At 40.7% G+C, this 26,234-nt stretch overlaps 1 protein-coding gene across 1 annotated transcript in view; it reads left to right on the plus strand.

The window, feature by feature from the left end:
• The window catches only part of Scox (Synthesis of cytochrome c oxidase), a 55,447-nt gene extending 29,629 nt beyond the window's left edge, over positions 1-25,818 (plus strand). Inside the window, exon 5 of the mRNA XM_067148923.2 lies at positions 23,289-25,818. Within this exon, the coding sequence (XP_067005024.2) occupies positions 23,289-23,438 (150 nt within the window). The 3' untranslated portion in view covers positions 23,439-25,818. The remainder of the gene's footprint in view (positions 1-23,288) is intronic.
• Positions 25,819-26,234: the final 416 nt, after the last annotated feature.

Below are 26,234 nucleotides of genomic sequence, written 5' to 3' on the forward strand. Positions count from 1 at the left end.
TCCAGGAGCCGTATCTCTGCATAGCGCGAGTGCACGCCGCAACTCCCACTCCGTGAAGGGCACGTTGTAGGGATGCGAAGTACTAGAGGCAAAAGAGAGATGGTGTGCCTCTGCTTCGTGCTTAATTGGAAGAAATGCAGGGTCGTATCTCCTAGAGCTGGACATATCTGCGAAATGTGACGCGATGTGGTCAGCAATGACTGAAGGAATCGTAACTATATCTCCATTAACCCCTCAGCGCCGACCTCTATACGTGGTATAGACTCTCTTTTCTTCTGTAGCCGCCGACCTCTATACGTCGTATAGATCCATACATGGTTTCACATTTACGACTATAGCGCGATGAGTTTTGTAGTTATTGATATGCAAATTGTTTTGTTTCCAAGAAGACATTTTCAGGTTTATCAGTGTTGTAAATAAGAATTGAAAATCGTTATAATGTAGTTGTTTTTGCAAGGATAATTATTTTTCAAATAAGTCTGAGCACTAGTAGTCTCTGCTTTTTTTAAAAGTCTATTTGCTTCATTCTTTCCCACAGAAGGAAATAAAGAAATGATGATCTGAGAAGTTTGTCTTTTCGCGTGATATTCTTTGCTCTATTTGTACATTGGGAGTGCGGTTTATTTATTATATTTGTCTTTATTTCTCAGCTCGTAATATTTTCGTAACTCTCCACGAGCGCTCTGTGTAGGCATCAGCAAGTGCTGCTTTTTGTCATACGATACGAGAGCCAGTTGTTCATGGTATATATCTCGCTTGAAAGACTATGTCTCGACCTTTCATCTGAAATATGTATCGAGTTGGTTTGTTTCGCATACAGTAAGTGTTATTCCCATCATTCAGTTTCGCCCTGCTGCTGTCGGTCTCGCTGCAGCTTTATCAGTCCGTGTGGCGCGCCGCGCTCAGCCGTGGTTTGACTGACAGTAACGTGCTTGGAATATTGTATAATTCAGATGAACGTTTAGTCGGAAGTATTTGTGACAGTATTAGCAGCACTGATAATGAAATAGATGATGTGGCAGTGGTAAATCATGAGAGTGACGATGAGGAGGAAACAGTACTTGGAAATTTCGTGTAGGAGACTATAGATAATTATACAGGTCAAAGGGAAGTTTTCGACAGTGAACTATGATTCATAAATTCTCTAATAATATTCACAGATGCCACAGAGACAAATATTGAGCAATTAGGGGTACCTTATCGGAGCAGCTGGTGAAAGGTTTGTTTAACAAAATACGCTCGCTCGGGTGGGGAAAGAAATATTCAAGGCCGGCGCGCATCAGATAATACAGTTCCAAGGTTGCAGAAAAGACATTTTATCAGGAAATTAGCACCGAAGAGTGAGAAATCCAAACCTCAGAGACGTATCGTGTGTTAAAAACACGACGAAAAGACATCAGTGGACTGCTGCCAGGAGTGTGACTTGGATCCCTGTCTCTAAGAGTGCTTCGAACTCTATCACACGGAACTAAATTACTAAGGAAATGTGAAACAATTATTTAATTATCTGCACGTACTTAGTTCTGTCATAAGGAATTCCACATTTCGTGAATATCGGGCTACTCTTATACTTGTAGCAACGTTTTAAGTGAATCAATGTATTTCGGTCGCGCGTAGTTGAAATCTCATCCGGCCGCGGGGTAGCAAGCTCATTAAATGGCTGCGACACTGAGGGGTTAATGGAGATTCCGGGTACTGAGGGCACAGTCTGTACTCCGACAATACGGCGGAGTTTTGTCCACACTTGTGGCGACGGAGTATGTGCCGTGATGGATGACGCATACTTTTCCTACGTAGTTCTCTTACTTTCTCGAATAAAAAAGCGGGCCTTCGCGCGCAGACGCTTGAAAGTGATATGATTGGCCATCGTAGGATTCCGACGATAATGCTTAAAAGCCCATCGGCAATCACGTATGGCTGTTGCAATTTCGTCCGTCCACCATGGGACCTGTTTCCGGCGACGAATACCGGATGAGGAAGGAATTGTTTCCTCCGCAGCAGCCAAAATTCCAGAAGTAATGGAAGAAACGTGGTCGTCAACAGACTCCAGCACATCATTAGCCATTGCTGCGCGTTTCGAAAATTCTGGCCAACTTGCCCGCCGAAGTAACCAGCGCTTGGATACTTCGGACTGTCTTTGATTCAAGAGAGATAGAATTATCGGGAAGTGGTCACTATCACAGAGGTCGTCGTGTACTTGCCACCGTAGCAGGGAACTAGCGCACGGCTGCATAAAGTGACATCCAGGTGTGAGAATGTGCCATGTGCGCTGCTGAAATGTGTCGGGGTCCCCTGTATTAAGCACGCAAAGATCAAATAGGTTGATCATTCGCTCGAGCATGCTCCCCCTAGAACAGGAAGATTGAGAACCCCATAGTATATTACGGGCATTCACGTCTCCCAGCATGAGGAAAGGAGGAGGCAACTGAGTGATCAAATCTTGTAGTGTATGAATTTCAAGGTCGTAATCCAGTGGAATGTACACGTTGCAAACCGTTGTCATTACTGGCAACGGAATGCGAACTGCAGCTGCATCTAGCTGAGTACGGAGCGGTACTTCTTCGCTGAAGATGTCGGAGCGAACTAGGGTACAAACGCCCCCAGTTGCCGCGCCATTCACAGCTACTTTGTCTTTGGAATAAAGACGATATCCTCTCATAGTCGTGTCGTGTCCAGGTCTCAAATGAGATTCCTGTAGACAGACTATGGAGGCCACATAGACGGATATCAATTGACGTAACTCAGCTAGGCGACAGTGATAACTACTGCAGTTCCACTGCAATAGTGCCATGGTGTGGATAGGTAAAGCCTCGAATTCAAAGCAATTTCTTGCCCTTCGTTCGGTCCATTACCTGCCAGGTTCCGCCGTCTTTGTCAGTATCATTTTTGTCACAATCATCATCCACGACAATGAGTGGTTCAGTCTCCATTGTCTCCTCAGAAGAAGGAGGCGCGCTGACTGGACCCTCCGCGGACGGTGATCTCATTGATCGGTTACAGTGGGCCTTCTTCCTGGGAGAACTAGGTTCTCCAGAAAGTGATCGAACAAGAGGGCGTCGGGGCCTCTCGCTCTTGCCCACTGTTTCTCTCTTTTTTGGAGGAGAGCCGGCAGATGGCTTGCCGGATTTCTTCGGGGATCCTGTAGACCCCGACTGAGTTGGAGAAGGCTTCTTCTCCAATTTTTTAAGGGAGCTCTGTGGCTTCACCTTCTCCTTTATGATCTGTGCATTGGAAGGAGGGCTGGACATTCCAGCCCTATTTGGGGAAGTCCTTCCCCCCGCCCTGTTGGGGGGAGGACTTCCCAGCCGAACGTTCCTGGGAAGGGCCCTTCCCAGGCAACGTCGACAGTAACGCTCTTTACGGTGCTTCACGATTTGAATCTCCAGTTTCTTTAGTTATTGAATTTTGTTGCTGGGTTTGACTTTTCGATGCATTTTCAGTACTGGTGTTCTGTACAAAACTCTGTGGAGTGATCCGCACGTTTGCGACCTTTTCAGCGAAGGAGATGGAGAACTCCGGAGCAGCCATGGACTTGAACTTCCTCCGGGCATCTGAATAAGCTTATCCAGCGTTTTTATCTCCTGGATCTTCTTCTCCCGCTTGAATGTGGGGCACTCCTTGGAGATTGGAGCATGCGTACCCGGGCAGTTGACGCACACAGGTGGTGGTGTGCATTCAACCCCAGCATGCTCGCACTTCCCACACATTTTGCAGGTCGTCGAACCTGTACATCGCAATGAGGTGTGGCCAAACTTTTGACAGTTATAGCACCACATTGGTGCCGGAATATATGGACGAACAGTCAGACGATACATTGCCACTTTTATCCGTTCAGGTACGGTCTCGGCGTCGAAGGTCAGGATGAAAGCACCCGTATCGAGTAGCTTATCACCCACACGCCTTTTCAACCTCTTCACGCCGGTTACACCCCGACATGCTAGGTACTGGATCATCATATCATCGGAAGACTTAACCAAATCCCTGTGGAATATAAGGGTTTGGTGCTTCTCGATTTTGACCTCTACCTTTCTGAATAACTTGGCTTTAAGTAGCCGTCTTGACTGTTCAGCCATAGATGTCTTGATAAGTACGGATCCATCGCGGAGCTTGCGCATTTCGTCGACTTCACCAGCAACAATTTCTTTGATGGAATTGCTGATCATGAAAGGACATTTATCAAGAAAACTCTTACCATCGACCCCGGAAGCAACCAGGAATCGAGGAAGACGTTCGTCACTTATATAATCCACTGGAACTGGAGTATACCTCTTGCGTTTTTTGCCAGTGTTGGACGCAGTTTTTTGAAGGGTGCCACCCTTTGAAAATGAATGAATAGAAGAGAGAGGTTCCGTTATTTGGTCCCATGAGTACTCAGGAAATATGAGGTCGAGCTTCGGCAGAGCCCAGGAGTAGTACCGAAGGCAAGGCTATTTACTCCAGAGGGTGCCCGGTATCTGGAGGGGGTCGCTTGGAACTACTCTCCCAGTAGCCATGCATCACCTCGCCACGACCCGAAACTTGTGATTGGGGGAGGATAAAACCTCCGTACTAACCGAGGCAGAGAGGGTGGCCATACAGGAGGAGTAGTGAAATTAAAGAAGGTGAGAATAGAAGGCTAGAAATAGTGATGAAGAATAAAGAGCACAGACCCCTCTCAAGCAACTCGGGGGACACCTTTTTAGTCTGGCCCTATACCGAGGCCTATCCAGCATGGGTAACCCTGAGCTGGCACAGCCCTCGGGATCAACAAGCACACAAGCCCCCACACCGACATCACGGTCATGGTGTCCCTAGAGGGGGTAAACAGTTGACAACTGACACCGAATACCACAGAGGTTACACTTTGATACACAGTTGAAAACAGATGACTACCGATCAATTCAACTTGGAGACTGCCTAACTCGGCATGTCAGCCACGTGCTACTAAACAATAACTCTCTTCCAATAACTTCCAAACCACAACTCGTCCCACAGCTGTCACTCACTTCATCGTTAAGATTGTCTCTTTATATATATGCTGGCCAGTCTTCCAGAAAGATATGTTACCAAAAAAAAACTACCTTCTTGAATATTCCAGATTGTCCAATACATAGATTACAATGTATAGAATAATCCCAAACGTCTAGTGCATTATTACCATTCTGGAAGTTACAGGTGTTTCACAATTACGGATTACATTTTATATATACAGGTAAGAATAAATTATAATATTAATTTAGAGGTATTTACTTTAACGGAACTGATATCAATGTCTATGTACAACACATGTTCATGACATAACCTCGCATACAATACGATTATTCAACTACGTAAATAATAACAATACTAATACTAAATGGATGTACACTTCATAGCTATACATATAATAATAATATTCAAGCTCCATATCTACATTAGTTACCAATGGGTGAGAGAATATTTTTTTCAAGTTATACCTGTTATTGCACTTGCGTCACAATATACTAAAGCTTTCGCCCAGTTACAATGTTCCAAAAATGCAATTAAAAAATAAACACTTACAGACTATTTATTAGCTAAGCGCTAACTACTTACTACTCTGTATGTAGCATCTTACACATAGCCAGCTCTACATACAACACGCCACCTCTACATATAACTAAACTAACTACTTTAAATCTATACTAATTCTATCCTAAATCTGTCTGGCCGCGACATCACTCCTGGTGAGGAACTGCTACCACCCTTCCCTGGGATGTCACGACCAGACATGTCTCATGAGGTTCGGAAACCAATACCTCGTAGACCCCTTAAGCTGTCAATGTTATTTCCTCACCGCTCCTTCATGTAACAGCCCACATGTGTGCGGATTGCCCAGCTCTAGATGTAGGCTGCTACGCCTGTATTCTTCTGCCGAGACGGATTCCATAACTCAGCTGATCTTTCGCTGTCTCATTGACAACTTACTTCCTCTAACCTAACACTATTCACTACCTTACTCTACTCTACATGTGCAAACGTACTGAATCAACACTTTAGCTCGAGATAGGTCAGGCCTATCTCACTCTCTTCCAGCTCTACGTCAGCAGCCAAAACAAACTAAAAAAAAAACAGGCAAACAACAAACAACCTCATTAGAAGGAATACAGTACGGCTTACATCTCAATGAACTCAATACTACTAATTAGAAAATATACAATACGTAAGGAAGAAAGGAACAAAGTGGAACATAATACTAAAATTATGATTATTGTTGCCCTTATTACTGACTTGAACTCTATAATGTTCCATATCTGTTTGTCAAAGTGGTGTTATGTACATACATGGTTATTATTAGCCCATACAGAGATGATACTTCAGAGATCAATAATTTTCCATATGTTTTCTTCTACTCACTATAATCAATTTTAAACCGCTTATTTAGTGTACGAGTAATTGATCGATTTGGAGTCTCCCTCTTCCAACTTCAGTTGTCCGAGGTAGGAGAGCCGAGACTTGGTTCATCCTGAAAGTTAGCATGTATACCTGTATGTGTAGTTTGAATGTCCCATAATATCCTTTTAACCATGTGTATTTGTGCTGTTTCAGTGTCTTCAACAGCATGTACCATTCCCTCTTTTACCACTTTCATTTTTTTCTGCAACTTCATCAGCATTTAGCCCTTCCCTCATTCACCACTTTCACATTTTTCTCCCACAAGCTTTTTACAATTGTCAATAATTTTGATAGTTTCCCTGGCCTTCTCCATTCCCTGTTCATTTATTTGACAAGAGTATAATATTCAGATTCTCTTTCCATTTTATTTATCTCTTCCGCGTCCAAGTATTTAACCCGTAATGCTCTTGTACTTTCACACTGTCTCAAGAAATGTGCATTTCCTAAATCCTTCTCACACAATAAACATGTATTTGCAACTTCTGTAAATGCCTTATTTTTTTAAACTCCCATCAGCCACCATATCATTCCCCTGTATTCTCTTTTGGTTAATTTTTTATTATTTTCATACCTGGATATATATTCATGAATTCCTCCAGAGTTCTCCCATTATTACCATCAGCTCTTAACATTTGTATTTCTATATCTGCTACCCTCTGTGCCACTTTCCTACAGACTTTTCTTTCTTCTAAATCGTTGTTCCAATAGTTCCCCATCCCAATTCCTTCTAGTACTTTCTTTAAGTTGCCCACCTAGTACCCATCCTGGTACCTCATTTGGTGTCTGTAAGCTATATCTAGAATTTCTCCTCCTCCTCCCCTTTTTAACCTAAACCAATATTTTATTAGTCTCTTAATTTTATCCACTTTTATATTAATGTCTGTACACAGCAGTCTTACTCCACTGTTCGCTGTGCATATTGGTAAGCCTGTAATTATTTTAATAAATCTACTATTGGCTGATCGAGCATTACTATTTCCTTTTCTGTGCCCCATACTTCTGCACCGTATAACATTTTAGATTTAATCACAGCAATAAATACATTTCTTTGTACCCTAAAATAAATGTTAGGCATCCTGTTATCTAATATTCTTATACTAGCTAGGGCTGCTACACCAATCATTTTTGCTCTTTTGACCTGTTCAGACCAATTTCCATTTCCTGATATGATAATTCCTAAATATTCTAGCTTGTTAACTACTTCCAGATTTACTCCTTTAAGATACCATTTTTCCTTTTTTGCTAATTTGTTCTCTTTTTTGCACACCATTACTCTAGTTTTCTGTGCATTAATTTTCATATTCCATTCTTTACCGTACTTCTTGATACCATAAATACTTTTTTGTATTGCAACTGGCGTTAGTGTGAACAGGAGTATGTCGGCAGCAAAGACAAGACCAGGAATACCCTGATTTTCTAAACATGGCAGTGCAAATCTTTCCTCAACTTCAAATTCTAGTATATCGTTAATGAACAATAGAAATAAAATCGGTGACAATTTACACCCCTGTTTCAGACCCATTCTAGAGATAATCTCTCCTACTACTACTCCTCCTTCTTTCATTCTCACAGTACACTTTACTTCAGCGTACATCTTTTCTGTAGCTCTTACCATTTTACATAACACTCCAACTTGTCTCAATCTAGTAACGACTGCCCCCCTGTTCACAGTAGCAGACGCTTTTTCTAAATCTATTGATGTAATATAGAGCTTACCTCCTTTTTTCTTTACATATTTGTCAATAAGAGGTCTCACAATAAAAACATTATCTAGTGTTGTTCTCCCTCTTTTGGAACCACTTTGAAATTTCGACAGGATTAAATTTCTCTCTGCCCAGTTTCTTAGCCTGTTTGCTAGTATACCAGTATATACTTTCTCCACTGTATCTAATAAGTTAATTCCCCTATAGTTTCCTGGATTTAATCTATCCCCTTTATTTTTGTATATGTGGCATATTATCCCCTCCTTCCAAGCTTTCAGAAATACCCCTTCCTCAAAGATTTTATTGAATATCCTTGTCAAAATTTCCAACATGCCGTTTCACTCTCCCACCTCTTTCCAAAATTCATATGTGATACCCGAAATAGCTCCTGATTTTCCCTTTTTGGCTCCTTGTAACAGGTTCCTTATTTCCGGAGTTGAAATAGCCTCATCTCATTCAGGCAGAGTGAGACTCAACCTCCCCCTCCCCAAAACAATAATCCCCTCATGATGAGCTCTCCATTTGTCTTCTTTATTCAATAATTTCTCGAAATACTGGACCCATGTACTATGACTTATATTGGTCCCCCCAGAACCCGACTTCTTGGTTATTTGATTTATTTTATCCCTTACTTTCCTACTGTCATTGTCCTTACACTTTTTATTTATGTCTACAGCCATCTTTTGTTGCCATTCCGACTTCGTCTTTCTAACAATTCTCTGTATTCTTTCCTTTATTTTACAAAATTCATTTCTAGCTACTTGACCACCATCCACCCTGTATCTCCTAAGTGCCTTCATAACTAATGACTTTTTCTTTGCACATTCTGTATAATACCATCCACATTTTATCTGTGTTTTTCTTAGATTTTGCCTCATACATTTTCTTGCCATTCCTATTAAATTTTCTATCCTGGTTAGTACTCTCTGAATTCATTCCCTAATTCTTCTGTCCAACGATACCTAGGTATTTTCCTCTCCTGTACGCTATCGTAAATGTTCTCCTGCACTCTTATATCTTGAATCATTAATTTTATAGATACTGGCATATGCTTTGCCTCCGCCCAATCCCTAATGCTTATCTCTTTGATAATTTGCAAACTATCCATACAGTATATAACTAGGTCAATTGTACTGCCCCCATTTTCTACTACATAGGCTAGTTTTCCACTATCATCTCCGAACCACCATCCATTTAATATATAAAGCTCCTCACCGCGCATAATTCTCGTAGTTTTTCTCCATTTCTGTTACATTCTTTATCCTGGCTATTTCTATTAACTACTAATGCCCAGTGCTCATGTTGACTATAAACTGGCTTCTTGTCCCCTATCCTTGCGTTAAGATCACCCATAATAATAATGCTTGCCTGATCATACGTACTTCTCATTCATCTAATTTCTGTCACTAAATTCTCAAAAATTTCATTCTGCGCAAATGGGGAGCTCAAAGGTGGATTATATATAAAAGCTATACATATTTCATTCCTCCAATTGACCCTATCTAATATTCTTATCCAGATTAATTCCTTAAACTCAGATTCTAAAGCTGTATCCTATCTTTTAAGTTGTTTTTGATTACCACCAAAATTCCACCCGATATCCTTCCTCTATTGGATCTCCGTGATCCATACGATACACCCTTCTATCTTTAAGTCTTTCTTGTAATCAACCCAAGTTTCTACAAGCCCAAGGATGTCCATTTCTTCCAGTAGCTCTTTAAAGTCTTCGTTACCTATTTTGTTCTATATTCCTTCAATATTAACACATGATACCTTCAACTCTAGTTATTTCTTACTTCTATGTTCTAAACTCCCTGACTTACTTCTAGTCATTCTAGTTCTTTCCACTTCCATTATACTCCCCTCCGGAGAGCAAATAACGTCCTTCTCAGATAGTTCTTCTATGATTTTTTACACTACTACCTGAACCCATCCCCTTCTTCTGGAAAAAGTCTTTTAGACTCACTGACTTATGCCTGGAAGTATCCTCAGCTCCTCCACGCGGCGCCACTGTTGACATCCGGCTCGCCTTGTCGTTCCTCCCACTGTTATTTAACTCCACTAGAAGATCTGACGTAGACCGTTGATTCACCTGTCCAGGGTTATTAACACCAGCACTTGCATACTCTGGAATCCCTTGTGTCATCACTCCTACACCATACACTTCCACTGATGACCCAAACTGCTTACTTCGTTCATTGAACATATCGCCCAGATCACTGACCGTCCATGTTCTCGCCCAAGTATCTCCTACCACATGCAAGCGGTTTCCTCTTATAAATGCCCGAAGATTTGATTTTCTTGTGTGTCGTAAATGGAATTGTAGAACTCTTTCCTCTTGGAAGCGTTTTCTGTCCATATCCCTTTTTATCCAAACTCCGCTACCCTTCAAGTTCCTCGCAGTATTCAAAATTCGGCTTGCCATTAATAAGGAAACAAACTTAATTCGAACAAGTCTTCTTCTTCCCCTATTCTTTCCCATCCTATACAAATCATCTATCTCCCTTTCAGTACAATCAATGCCTAATTTCTCTCTCGTTAGCTTAAAGACTGAGTTCATCAATTCAATCGTAGATTCTCCTTCTGTTTCCTCAGGTCTGTAAATAATAATATTTCTTCTCTTCTCCTCCTCCGTTCTTCTACTATCTCGCCGTTGAAGTACCTGCACTTGTTCTTCTAGCGCCTTTATCCTCTGATTTAGTATAGCTCTTTCTTCTTTGTCTTCTCTTATCTTCGCCTTTGTTTCTGTTAGATCTTTGGTTATGTTGTCCTTCATATCGTTGATTTGTTGATACTGCACCTCAAACATTTCTTTGGTCCCGTCAGCCTGAGAAGCATCGCAGACAACTTCCTTGATTTTCTCCATGTCCTCCCAAGTCAATGGGCCTGGGTTCATCTTGACACCTCCGATGACTAATTGAGTAGCCACTATAGCTGCCACCATCAACAGTTCTGTCAGTCCTATTTCTTTAACTCCTAATTTGCACTCCGTCGTGATCCACTTGACCCGGTTTTGACATCGCCTTATCACACTTCTATACTGTTGCACTGTTACGCCCATACTGCTTTCACTGCACTTCCAGACCATTACCACGCACGTCTGCTCACTATCTCAACTCAGCAAAGACTGGGCGCGTCACAATATAGCCGAGATCTTATTCTTATACTTGTCAGTGTCCATAAGCACTGTCGCATTACCCTTATCTGCTAAGAGAATGGTCAGTTCAGAATCATCTCTATGTTCCTTCAGAGCTCTCCTCTCGCCCCTTGTTAAATTGGGTGCGTGTACAACAGCGGACTTTATCAGTCTCGCACATTTCTGTCTTAACTCTTCAGCCTCATCTGTAGGTAGTTTGTGGATGGCTGCCTCAATGGAAGTAATTAACTCGTCAGTGGGAATTTTAGAGGGAGCGATAGTGAAATTAAGACCACTATCTAGAACTGCCGTTTGGTTCTCATCCAAGGATTTCTTGGAAAGATTGACAACAGTTTTACTAGCATCTGGGTTCGTGCAAGAGACCGCCTGTTTCTGAGCTAGTCGGAGGAGCTTAGATATCTTTCTGAATGATACCTGGTTGAATTATTATTCAGCCTGTATAGCAGTAATGTGATCGAAAGTCAACCACAATTCCTGTGAAGGTGTGTTGCTTAACAGCAGGTGTAAACAAAACAACTCTCGGGAGACTGAGTCCAGTTCCTTACAAGTGTAATGCACTCTCTCGATAACAAGAGCCTTGCTAGCTTGTTAATATATTCTCCTGGCCTTGGGAGTATACGTGTGTTTCAGCTTCACACGGTTGGGAATGATGTTATGGTCCCTGAATCTCGGCATAAAGAAGAAGAATAGACTTCTTTCTCCTTAATTTGCTGAATATTGAAGGTGTCTTAAAAGTATCCTCCCCATAGAGGTTTTGAATGTTGCCATTGGTGCTTTCACGGTCTGTACTTATAGACATGATATAGGCTTTTGGGTTTATGCCATGTCAAGAAAAGAAGGTGAAATTCATTATGTTTCGCAGAGAACTGTGCTCTGTGTCATCAGAAGAAAATCTCGACTGTCCACGAGAAAGGCTTCTTAAACAATGAGGTTTTGAATTTAGACGTTATAATAGAAGTGGAAATGGTACGTTCATTCATCACCAGATTGCTCCCCAGATGCGGTACAGCGCTAGCGTTCGAAGCGGCAGGTGACGGATTCATCAGATTCAGTCTAAGAGGGTCACATGTGTACGTAACATATGACATAGACAGGTGTATGACATTGACACGAGCCTGGAATGAAACATCTGACGATGAGAAACGTACAAATTAGGAAAACACCAAGACAAAAAAACAATAGTGAAGGGACAGGGAAGGGAACTACCTACGTAAATCTTTAATGGCTGGCAACCAGGTGTTACTTAATTGATAGCCAGTGTCCCTGTTGAAATTGTTAGGATTTCTGCGTATATACACAGTTTCCCATATAATCCTGGACCTGTAGTGTCTAGTGTGGGTAAGAGCTCGAGCATCTTGGAACATGACATCATGACCCGACGATAGAGCGTGCTCAGCTATTGTCGATTTGTCTGGCTGGTTGAGACGAATATTACGTTCATGTTCCTTGATATGGGCACCAATGGACTGGCATGTTTGGCCAATGTATACCTTACTGCAAGTACAAGGAATTTGGTATACCCCAGGATTTAAAAGTGGGGACAATTTGTCCTTGGTTTTACCTAGACTGTGAGCAATTTTAGTGGCAGTGCCAAACACGGTTTTTATATTGTGTTTGTGGAGGACCTTGGCAATTTAATCTGTGGTGTTGTGAATGTAAGGCAAGTAGGCAGTTCCCTTCACTTCTTCCTTCTGTGAGCTTTTCTTGGTCTTTTTTTTTGGGATGCAGGGCTCTATGAATCTGCAAATCGCTGTAACCATTACCCTTGAACGTGACTTTGAGTGTGTCCATCTCCACCTGGATATTTGATGGCTCACAGAGTCGTTTCCCCCTCTTGGCAAGTGTTGTAAGAATGCCTTGTTTTTTTGCTGGATGGTGGTGAGAATCTGCATGAATATAGCAATTTTTGTGTGGGTAGGCTTGCGATAGACGGTATGTCCTAAGGAGCCGTCCGCTTTCTTTCTTACTAGAACATCCAAGAAAGGAAGGCATCTGCCCGACTCCATCACCATAGTGAATTTAATTGAAGGATGTTGCTGATTTAGATGAAGAATAAGATCTCAGCTATACTGTCAGAGCCTGTTTACAGAGTGAGCTGATATAGATGTTGATTCCCATAGGGAATCTGAAATATTTGTTCCGAATGAGTAAATTTATAATACCAGTATAAACGGTCCGTTATTGAACATTATAAATTTTCCAGCTAACTCATTCCTAGTTGCCAGCATTTCGCCCTCGTGTGCATCAATTTTTGATAATGAGACAAAGTCTCTCATAGTGCATTGGCACTGCCGGTGGCTACAATTAGCCTACACAGTGGCCTCCATGGTATGCACTAGCCAGTGTCTTGGTAGGTGTGCTAGGTACCAACTGATGAGCCCAGCCTAGCACACGAGGGCGAAATGCTGGCAACCAGGAATGAGTTAGCTGGAAAATTTATAACGTCCAATAACGGACCATTTATATTGGTACAGACTGAGCTCTCGTGACCCCACCACTCGTGTTTCCAATGCCACCGTGAAGCTCTTAAGGCAATCTTCAATTCCAAAAGAGGAGGCCAAACATCTGTCCCTGGGGGATGAAGTGCCATCTAGATTATATGGACTGCTTAAGATCTGTACATAAGATGTTCCCCTCAGACCTATTGTTAGTGCGATAGGTTCTCCTAGGTATGCTCTGGCTAAATACCTAAGCAAATTGCTTCAGCCACACATAGGACGTACTGAATCATACGTCAGGGACTCTCGGTATTTCGTCAACAAGCTGTCAACCATAACCATTCAACGTAATGCACTTTTGGTGAGTTTCGATGTGGAGTACTTGTTCACTAAAGTGCCGATTGACTCGGTCATTTCTCTCATTGAACACCTGTTCCCTGAGGACGTTACTGAGTTATTTTACCACTGCATGACTTCCAGCTATTTCTTGTGGGGTGAGAATTTTTACGAACAGACGGATGGAATAGCTATGGGAAGTCCACTTTCACACGTAGTGGCTAATTTCTTTATGGAGCCTTTTGAGAAGGAAGCTATTGCTTCGGCCCCGTCAAACCTATGATATTCACAATTAAGTATTTATTATTTTCCACCTAGTCGATACAATGATTGCTTAAGGCAATTTAATGGTTAAAAGTAGTACATGTTTCGTATTTTATCAACATCTTCAGCCACATAACACTGTAATGCATTACTTTGTCAATTTTATATATTTTTCATCTAAACAGTGTTATGTGGCTGAAGATGTTGATAAAATACGAGACATGTACCACTTTTAACCATTAAATTGCCTTAAGCAATCATTGTATCGACTAGGTGGAAAATAATAAATACTTAATTGTGAATCTATAGAAGTGCGATACGGACCATGAAACTGATTTTATGTAAACCTATGATATGGTGGAGATATGTTGATGATGCATTTGTGGTCTGGGCAGAAGGTCCTGAGAAATTTCATCTACTTCTAAACCACCTAAATCAGCAACATCCTTCTTTCGTAATAAAGAAACCGGACGGCTCCTTAGGACATACCATCTATTGTAAGCCTACCCACACAAATCGCTATCTTCATGCAGATTTTCACCACCATCCAGCACAAAAACAAGGGATTCTCACGACACTCGCCAAGAGGGCGAGACAAATTTGTAGGACATCAGATATCCAGGTGGAGATGGACACGCTCCGTCATGTTCAAGGGTAATGGTTACAGTGATTTGCAGATTCATAGAGCCCTGCATACCAGGGAAACGACCAAGCAAAGCTCACAAAAGGAAGGAGTGAAGGGAACTGCCTACTTACCTTACGTTCACAACACCACAGATCAAATTACCACGGTCCTCTGCAAACAGAGTATAAAAATCGTGTTTGTCACCGCCACTAAAATTGTTCTCCGTCTGGGTAAAACCAAGGACAAATTGTTCCCACTTTTACATCCTGGTGTATACCAAATTCCCTGTAGTTGCGGTAAGGTATATATTGGCCAAACATGCCGGTCCATTGATACCCGTATCAAGGAACATGAACATAATGTTCATCTCAACCAGCCAGACAAATCATCAATAGCTGAGTACGCTCTATCGTCGGGTCATGTCATGTTCCAAGATGCTCGAGCTCTTATCCACACTAGACACTAGAGGTCCAGGATTATACGGGAAACTGTGGAAATATGTAGAAATCCTAACAATTTCAACAGGGACACTGGCTATCACTTATAATACCTGGTTGCAAGCCATTAAGGATTTGCGTAGGTAGTTTCCTTCCCTCTCCCTTCACTATTGTTATTTTGTCTCGGTGTTTTCCAAATTCGTACGTTCTTCATAGCCAGATGTTTTATTCCAGGCTTGTGTCAATGTCTTACACCTGTCTATGTCATATGTTACGTACACATGTTATGTGACCCTCTTAGACTGAATCTGATGGTTCCGCCAGCTTCCGCTTCGAACGCTAGCGCTGTACCGCATCCGGGGAGCCATCTGGTGACGAATGAAGGTACCATTTCCACTTTGATTATAACGTCTAAATTCAAAACCTCATTGTTTAAGAAGCCTTTCTCGTGGGCAGTCGTGATTTCCTTCTGATGACGCAAAGCACAGTTCTCTGCGAAATGTAAAGAATTTCATCTTATTTTCTTGAAACGGCATAAGCCCAAAAGCCTTTATCATGTCTATAATTACAGGCTGTGAAAGCATCAGTGGCAAAACCTTTGAAGTTTTACGATACTGGGGCAGAAGCTATTGATGGATTATTAGTGTGCAATGCAATATGTCACAAAGGAACATTTTCCTTCTGTTTTTTTTTAACGTTTGACAAGTTAAGATGCCTCTTAGCCCAGACAAAATTGCAAGAGCAATGCTGTTGGTGGATGATGGACGCAGCATTCGTTATGCGGCTAATGCTATCCATGCATCATCTGGAAGCATCCAGCATGCTCTAGGACGATTTCATAAACTCGGTACCTACCACAGATGACCTGAATCAGCCCATTGGAGGTTTAAATTTGCTAGGGACGACAGGTTTCTGGTCATCCAAGTCATGAGAGAACGCCAAACTACCGCTGTTTGAGCCAGAAATCAACTCAAGGAAGTAAGACATGTCACTGTGACTGGAAAGACTGTCAGACGACTCCAAGAAACCAATTTGACCTCAAGAAGACCTGCAACTGGTCTACATTTTACACCCCAGCACCGAGCAGTTCGATTACAGTTTGCACGCTAACATCGGAATTGGACTGCGGTACAGTAGGCAATGGTATTGTTTTCAGATGAGTCATGATTTTGTCTTCGGTCACCTGATGATAGAGAGAGAGCTTGGAGAAGGCGTGGGGAGTAATATTCACCTTGGAACATCTCCGAGAGGTCACCATTTGGGGGTGGCTCCATCATGGTAAGGGCCGGTATCAGTTTTGGTGCCTGGATGGAACTTCTTTTCATCGATGGAGGTGGTCTGAATGCACACCCTCATATCGTAGAATTGGTAGCAGAGCATGTAATCCCCCAAGCTACCTTAGTTGGGGAAAATTTCATCCTGATGCATGATAATGTACGCCCGCATACCGCTTGCTGCACAACGGAATATCTACGTGACATCAGGATATGAACCCTCGGCTGGCCAGCTTACAGTACAGACCTCAATCTCATAGGACACCTGTTAAATATGCTTGACCAAAATGTTCGGCGTTGCAACTTTGACACCCTCAACGAAATGCGGACAATACTACTGGAGGAGCGGGCGCTCATCCGCCTGCAAACTATCCAGGACCTTCTAGCAAACATGCTGTGAAGGATGGAGTCCGTAATTATCGCCAGGGTTGATAACACCCGATATTAACCCGATATGTCCCAGCGTTGCCGTGTCTGTTTTATTTGTTGGCTATTCAACAATTCACTTTTCATGAAACCATTGTCAGAATTGTACATTATAGGGACCTGTATTGTTAATTCTGAATGGTTTTTTGTCAGTTACTCAAGTGGTTTGTGTGCAGTAACATCGCAAAGTGAGAGTGAGAAAAAGAAATGTCAAATCAAGAGGACCACAATTTCATGAACAGGTATATTTAAATTCCTGCAAGGAATTATTCCTTTCTGGTTATTGCTATTTTCTTTCAAAAGTTGTAGCATTACGTTAGTATAAATGAAAAATATGGTGGCTCCTATAAAGTGAAGATATATAAGGATTTATGATGCTGTTGCCATGTGGCAACGCTGGGCCATAATGGGTATTTCAATTTTTTATCCGTTCCTAGCATTGCCATAGCAGTCTGTATCCTACTGTTTGCGCACAATACCTGACTGCTTGTCAAGTATAGCACTTTTAATGCGGTTTTCTATATTTTCAGACCGATAACTCTAAAAGAAGCTCTTGACTACTTGGAAGAAATACTGTCCGATGATGAAGAACCCCAAGCGTTGTTTATCGAGCCTCCTGACGTTGAAAGTGGTGCTTTGAGTGGTGAAGATGATCAGATGTAAGGCTGTTTCAAAATCAATGCGCAGAAATCGCTTTCAACAGATACTGCACTTTCTTCATTTTGAAGACAGCCGTAAATCAGGAAATGACAATGACAAAATGTGGAAACTTCAACCCATCACAGACAATTTGAAGTCCAACATGCTCAAACATTTTCACCCTGAACAGCACCTTTTCTACGATGAGAGCATGATAGCATACTTCGGTTGTCGCGGTTACAAACAATTTATAAAAGGTAAATCATTACGCTTTGGGTACAAAGTTTGGTCGTTGTGTACTCCAGCAGGTTATCTGATAAATTTTGAAATTTATCAAGGTAGAAATCCCAGAGCAAATCAAGTTTATGAGGAGAGATTTGGGAAGTCTACAGCTCCACTGTTGAGTATAATTGATGATGTTCACTTTGATGTACAGCAGCTACCATTCTCATTTTATTTTGACAATTTATTTACCGGCTTTCCGTTGCTAGCCTATTTGAAATCTCGAGGTTCTTCGAGCACAGGTACTATTCGCGACAACAGAATTCCCAGAAACTGTCCACGTCAGAACCAACAGACCATAAAGAAGAAGCCTCGAGGATATTGCACTTCACTGAAAATGGAAGTAACTGACATACATGTGACTAAATGGGTCGATAATTCAGTTGTGAGTGCTGCATCTACCACATTCGGAATGAATCCCACTTCTAGAGTGCAACACTATTCCAAGGAACAAAGAAAGAAAATAGGTGTTAACAAGCCAAATGTAATTGGCAAATATAATAAGCACATGCGTGGTGCTGATCACATGGACCAGAATGTGTCTCTGTATCGCATTGGGAACCGAGGCAAGAAGTGGTGGAGTAGTATCTTCACTTGGTTGAGCGACGTATGTGTACACAACGCGTGGCAGTTCCATAGAGCAGCTCATCTGAGTATGCCACAACTAGAATTTAGGCGTTAAATTGCACTTTACTATTGCAACCACTTTGGTGAAGGCCCTAGAGGCCCAGGACCTACTCGCAAACGGAAATCTGACAGAACTCCTCTAGAATACCTACGCTACAATGGTCTAAACCATTGGCCGATTCCCATTGACAAGAAGAGGAGATGCGCCGCTGACAACTGCTCCACAATCGGTCGCACTGCTTGCAAGAAACGTGATGTAGGGCTTTACATCAAATACTTCGTGAAATACCACATCAAAGAATGAAAGGAGTAGTAGAAACTATAGTATGGCCACAGACATTGTAAACTATCCCTTTAGAAAAAGAACAGAATTGTGACCTCAATAGCATGTTACCATTACATCGATAGAATAAGTCAAACAGTGATCTATTCATTATTGGAAGGCCCAAAAGCCTTAACAAATTAACTGATAATGCCTTAAATTAATTGATTTACCCTTCAAGTTACTACAAAAATAAACACAACATTGTACAAAACATTTCTTCTTGTCTTTCTTTCTTTTACTCAATATTTCTCAGTATGACCCAGCGTTGCCATATGGCAACACCCTCCTGCGAGAATATCTTATATCTGAAAATCATTTTATTGTTATTTTCATATCCATTTAGGACCACTGAGACCAATTATGACAGAGTTACACATTAATTAAAAAAAATATAATTCTGGGACATACTGGGTTAAGGCAAGTTGAGTGTAGAGTGTCACCAAGAAAACTTTCAATGGTACATTCATAAGTTTGCTCAATATAATGTTAATTTAAGGTAATGATATTTTCATAAATTACAGCATCTAAGAACCTTTTGGATAAACTTTAAAAAACTTTGATAATCAGTATGAAGTATGCAGAGCACTGGTTAACTTCATTTTATCATAATATATGTTGTTGGAACAAAATAAAGTGACCCACTTTTTTATTTTTTTTATACACCAGTTCATGTTTGTTCATGTTTGTGGGTTGCTGTAGTCACGTCCTAGTTCGTGAACCATGGGCAACGGCTGAGTGGCCTAGTAAGTGGTCCTGAGAGTCGGGATACCAGTTGCTATGGAATGGGAGTGGGCATCTTGGACATATTCTGAGTCGTGGCCCTCCTTGTGCTCAGGCGGCTAGGACTATACAATTCACCGGTGGTCCATAACCCGTTAGAGGAGAGATCCTCACTTGGACTATGTGCAAGTAGGGCAGCATCCTGCTTCATGAATTTACCGAGCTCAGAACACGTTAAGCAAGCCTCGGACCTATGGGAGTAATGGAGTCCCACTCCCATTTGACAGGCGAGGGACTCCTTGGAAACAACTTGGCGAACGAAATGGAATTCGATGGGGAGCTATCAATATTAATGGGGCTTATGGAAGAAAGAAGGTAGAACTGGCTGAGCCAGTAAAGAGGATGCATCTGGATGTGCTAGGAGTAAGTGATATTTGGGTAAGGGGAGATAATGAGGAAGAGATAGGAGATTATAAGGTGTACTTGACGGGTGTTAGAAAGGGAAGGGCAGAGTATGGGGTAGGGCTCTTTGTCAGGAATACCTTGGCACGCAACATAGTTTCTGTTAGGCACGTAAATGAGCGAATAATGTGGGTAGATTTGTCAGTGGGAGGAATTAGGACAAGAATTGTGTCCGTGTATTCACCATGTGAGGGTGCAGATGAGGATGAAGTTGACAAGTTTTATGAAGCATTGAGTGACATCGTGGTCAGGGTCAACAGCAAGGATAGAATAGTGCTAATGGGCGATTTCAATGCGAGAGTTGGGAATAGAACTGAAGGATACGAAAGGGTGATTGGTAAATGTGGGGAAGATATGGAAGCTAATGGGAATGGGAAGCATTTGCTGGACTTCTGTGCTAGTATGGGTTTAGCTGTTACGAATACATTCTTCAAGCATAAGGCTATTCACCGCTACACATGGGAGGCTAGGGGTACCAGATCCATAATAGACTATATCTTAACAGACTTTGAATTTAGGAAATCTGTTAGGAATGTAAGAGTTTTTCTGGGATTTTTCGATGATACAGACCACTATCTGATCTGTAGTGAACTAAGTATCTCTAGGCCTAGGGTAGAGAAAGTGAAATCTGTCTGCAAACGAATAAGGGTAGAAAATCTCCAGGACGAGGAAATTAGACAGAAGTACATGGATATGATTATTGAGAAGTTTCGAAAAGTAGACAGTAAGCAGGTTCAGGATATAGAAAGTGAATGGGTGGCATACAGGGATGCTGTAGTAGAAACAGCAAGGGAATGCCTAGGAACAACTGTGTGTAAAGATGGGAAAAGGCGAACATTTTGGTGGAATGATGAAGTGAGAGCAGCCTGTAAACGTAAAAAGAAGGCTTATCAGAAATGGCTCCAAACAAGGGCCGAGGCAGACAGGGATTGGTACGTAGATGAAAGAAACAGAGCGAAACAAATAGTTGTTGAATCCAAAAAGAAGTCATGGGAAGATTTTGGTAATAACGTGGAAAGGCTAGGTCAAGCAGCAGGGAAACCTTTCTGGACAGTAATAAAAAATCTTAGGAAGGGTGGGAAAAGGCAAATGAACAGTGTTTTGAGTAATTCAGGTGAACTCATAATAGACCCCAGGGAATCACTGGAGAGGTGAAGGGAATATTTAAACATCTTCTCAATGTAAAAGGAAATCATCATGGTGTTGTTGCAAACAGCCAAGCTCATGGGGAGGAGGAAAATGATGTTGGTGAAATTATGCTTGAGGAAGTGGAAAGGATAGTAAATAAACTCCATTGTCATAAGGCAGCAGGAATAGATGAAATTAGACCTGAAATGGTGAAGTATAGTGGGAAGGCAGGGATGAAATGGCTTCATAGAGTAGTAAAATTAGCGTGGAGTGTTGGTAAGGTACCTTCAGATTGGACAAAAGCAGTAATTGCACCTATCTACAAGCAAGGAAACAGGAAGGATTGCAACAACTATCGAGGTATCTCATTGATTAGTATACCAGGCAAAGTATTCACTGGCATCTTGGAAGGGAGGGTGCGATCAGTCGTTTAGAGGAAGTTGGATGAAAACCAGTGTGGTTTCAGACCACAGAGAGGCTGTCAGGATCAGATTTTCAGTATGCGCCAGGTAATTGAAAAATGCTACGAGAGGAATAGGCAGTTGTGTTTATGTTTCGTAGATGTAGAGAAAGCATATGACAGGGTACCGAGGGAAAAGATGTTCGCCATACTGGGGGACTATGGAATTAAAGGTAGATTATTAAAATCAATCAAAGGCATTTATGTTGACAATTGGGCTTCAGTGAGAATTGATGGTAGAATGAGTTCTTGGTTCAGGGTACTTACAGGAGTTAGACAAGGCTGTAATCTTTCACCTTTGCTGTTCATAGTTTACATGGATCATCTGCTGAAAGGTATAAAATGGCAGGGAGGGATTCAGTTAGGTGGAAATGTAGAAGGCAGTTTGGCTTATGCTGACGACTTGGTCTTAATGGCAGACTGTGCCGAAAGCCTGCAGTCTAATATCTTGGAACTTGAAAATAGGTGCAATGAGTATGGTATGAAAATTAGCCTCTCGAAGTCTAAATTGATGTCAGTAGGTAAGAAATTCAACAGAATTGAATGTCAGATTGGTGATACAAAGCTAGAACTGGTGGATAATTTCAAGTATTTAGGTTGTGTGTTCTCCCAGGATGGTAATATAGTAAGTGAGATTGAATCAAGGTGTAGTAAAGCTAATGCAGTGAGCTCGCAGTTGCGATCAGCAGTATTCTGTAAGAAGGAAGTCAGCTTCCAGACGAAACTATCTTTACATCGGTCTGTTTTCAGACCAACTTTGCTTTACGGGAGCGAAAGCTGGGTGGACTCAGGATATCTTATTCATAAGTTAGAAGTAACAGACATGAAAGTAGCAAGAATGATTGCTGGTACAAACAGGTGGGAACAATGGCAGGAGGGTTCTCAAAATGAGGAGATAAAGGCTAATTTAGGAATGAACTCGATGGATGAAGCTGTACGCATAAACCGGCTTCGGTGGTGGGGTCATGTGAGGCGAATGGAGGAGGATAGGTTACCTAAGAGAATAATGGACTCTGTTATGGAGGGTAAGAGAAGTAGAGGGAGACCAAGACGACGATGGTTAGACTCGGTTTCTAACGATTTAAAGATAAGAGGTATAGAACTAAATGAGGCCACAACACTAGTTGCAAATCGAGGATTGTGGCGACGTTTAGTAAATTCTCAGAGGCTTGCAGACTGAACGCTGAAAGGCATAACAGTCTATAATGATTATGTATGTATGTATGTATGTATGTATGTATGTATGTATGTATGTTATCCACCAGTGTGTTTTTATGTATGGTTGTTGCTGTCTGGGAAAGTTGTATTATATATTTATTGAGAAACTCAACAACTTTCCAAACATTCTGGATTGCCACAAGGACAATGTTTAACTACATCAAAAAATAACAAAATTAAATTTGATTAATTAATAACACCACAAACAGTCTGTAGCACTAAACATTGGGAAATACAAAAAAATTAAATAAAAATATATTTAGGATATTGAAGGGAACTACTGTGATTTGTATATGATTTAAGTTTGTCTCTCTTTTAGACAAGCTGTCTGTTGTAAATGGCTTGCTTAATTGTTTTTCTTTTCTGCTTTTCAGGTGGACCACACAATAATCTTGTATTTGGTGAATCCTGATGGTGAATTTGTTGACTATTATGGCCAGAATAGGAAAGCTGATGAAGTTAGTGCTAGTATTCTGATTAATATGATGAAATATAATCAGCTGAAGAAATCTTCTTGGTTCTAAAAAGGAGATTGTGCTCTTCCTGCTTTCCAGTGATATAGATCAATCTTCATTGTTAAAAGTATTAACATCATTGCAGAAATAGTTTTTCACAAAGACGTCTGAAAGATAAGAACATTTCTCGGTTTATTGTTTAAGACAATGCTTAATTTTAATTAGTGAAAATAATGAAGTGGCAGATTTTTCACATAATGTAGTAGACGTATCCATGCAGGGCTGATGACCCCTATTAAATGTCTTGTAAAGTGAAACAGCAGTAACAACTTAATTTGTGACGTCAGCTTCTCAAGTTTTGAATAATTTGGTTAATCAACCTGCATCAAAAGAAAAGAAGTAAAACAAATGTGTAAGATAAAATGTCTTTCAGTTGTTTTGTTCTCATTAGTGAGTATAAACTATGGTGATTTAGAAAATTAATTACAGTTGATTATTAAAGGTCAAGCAACTTTTATGGAGACACAAAAGAAGCCTAAAAGTCTGAACACCTTGTGGTGATTTACCATATAATAATACAATTTCTGCATAACCTTTTCTTAATATCAGACTAAATGGTTGATTCCCTTGGGATAGAAATCTGCTTGAGCATTGAGGTGCAATAGAACCAGGGTCTTCTACTGTTTGATACGTCTGCTTTCTGAAAATATTAACATCATCTCGGATTGTCTTGTGCGAATACAAAGTATGTTACAAGTGGATATAAAAATAAACACTTGTAACATACTTTGTATTTACGTACATTTCAATATGGACCTAACATGAGAATTATAACATGTAATTGTCTTCTGTGGTCGATGTTTGTGGCCTTCCATATTGATCAGTGTCAGTTAATTCTATGCAATTCTGATCAAACTGCTGGCACCATTTCAGTATGGATGGACATGACATACTCGACTCTTGTTGCACAAAGAATGTCTGAATAATTGAGACAATTCAGACATAGAAATTCCTCCAACTTCAAGCTTGGTGTGCCATTCTAGCCGAATACTCGCTACATTGCATCTGTTATCACTGTGGCAAAGACATTCATATATATTCCATTAAGCTCATTCACCACACTTATTGCGCATTTCTCCCAGGAGATGACAACATTTGTAGCTTTTTTTTTAAAATCACTTATGTAGTTTTATTATTGAGCCCTGTTTTGTATGTTGTGCCTCATTCCTTTAGTTGGTATGAAGTTTTAGGAGATAGATGGAGAGAAAAATGAGTCTCTACTTGGTGTTGGCTACCTAGGTGTCTACTTACAAATAAATGACCTGGCACCAGTTGGACACTTCATTAACTTACTAATTTCACTTGATCTAGGAAGTTCATGACTATCACTTACTCTGCAACTTATTGGATGTGGCCTTGAGCTGTTGTAGAGAAGTTGCCAAAGTGAACTTTTGTTGCTTAGCTTCATATTCTACTTTCTAGAATTTCAGAGGGACATATTTATAGACACATTTAAATCAAGAAATTAATATTTCTCTTTGGTCATTATAAAGCTTACATTCTGCAGACATTCTTGTTTTAACAGAGGAGTGACTGAATTGTCTCTAAGAATCTGACACCAGATTTATTCCAATAAACATTTTCTTTCATTCTTTTAAAAACTAATGGTGCTCATACGGTTTGGTGAAATCACTATAATACCATGCATGATAATCTTACACGTTGGTGAGTGCACCACCAGTAAAAGTCCAGATCTTTAATAGAACTGTGGAAGTAGTACTATTTTATTAGATCTGAAGCAGAAACTGGAAATTTTAGACAAGCTGAGCTGAGGTACTTGAAAGAGAGCCATTGCTGCTGTATATGTTGTGCGACTGCCTGTAGGAAACTCAAGGACTAATTTTTTCTTAAATGTATGAATGCTACATTGTAACATTGGATTTACTAAAAGTACAATATATTCAACTAATTTTCTCGGACAAACTCAGTAATCCGGTGCTCTTGCTAATTTGACACCCGTCTGTGTAAGAAATGGCCAGATTAGCAAGAGTCAAACTTATTTCTTTTGTAAATGTATCGACTGGTCAGTATTCAAGATTGATTCTACCCTGGGTTGTAACAACTATTCAAGATATTAGGAGTATTTACCAATGAATAATTAAAAGAAAAGTAATAATGCATACTGAACCTTTGAAGACTCTTACCTGATGTTTGAAATTCGACGTGCATGGTGAGCATCTCAGAGGACTGGACAGTCTGTTATTTGAGGGTGAAAAGGTGGGTAAAAATAGAAATAAAAGAAGTGGTAAAAATTAACTGCAAATTTATTGGTAATAACTTACATTTAATTAATAGAAATTCATTGGCCTAAAGTGTGCTGCTGATCAGACATGAGTCCCTAGTTTGACATATTTATTGATGCAACAATAAAAACATAATTGAAAACACATTAATGTGATGTCATTATTCAGCCTTACACTCATCATATTCCATAGTTTGAGTATGCTTTGTCAAGCTTGGAGTTTGATATAGTGCAATACCCTAGTTGTGAATTTAATTATTAGACTAGAATTTACAAATTCAACTTCCTCACAGGAAACCATAAACGCAATTCCATCATGACTGATGACTCACATAATCAACAACAATCTTACAGTAAGAAGAGCACTTCAGAACTCCTTCAATTGTCTGAATATACTAGCACAATACATTTATAAACATGTCCAAGGTTGATGTGATCCTAATTTGATATTAAGAACATTACATGCAAGTATTTCATGACTGTAGGGGCACAGAAGCATATATCACAATCATGCTTCACGATTATTATAAAATGAACCTGTTAATTGAACATAATTATAACAA

The sequence above is a fragment of the Anabrus simplex genome, chromosome 6 (assembly GCF_040414725.1).
Source record: "Anabrus simplex isolate iqAnaSimp1 chromosome 6, ASM4041472v1, whole genome shotgun sequence".
NCBI classification, from domain to species: Eukaryota; Metazoa; Arthropoda; class Insecta; order Orthoptera; family Tettigoniidae; genus Anabrus; species Anabrus simplex.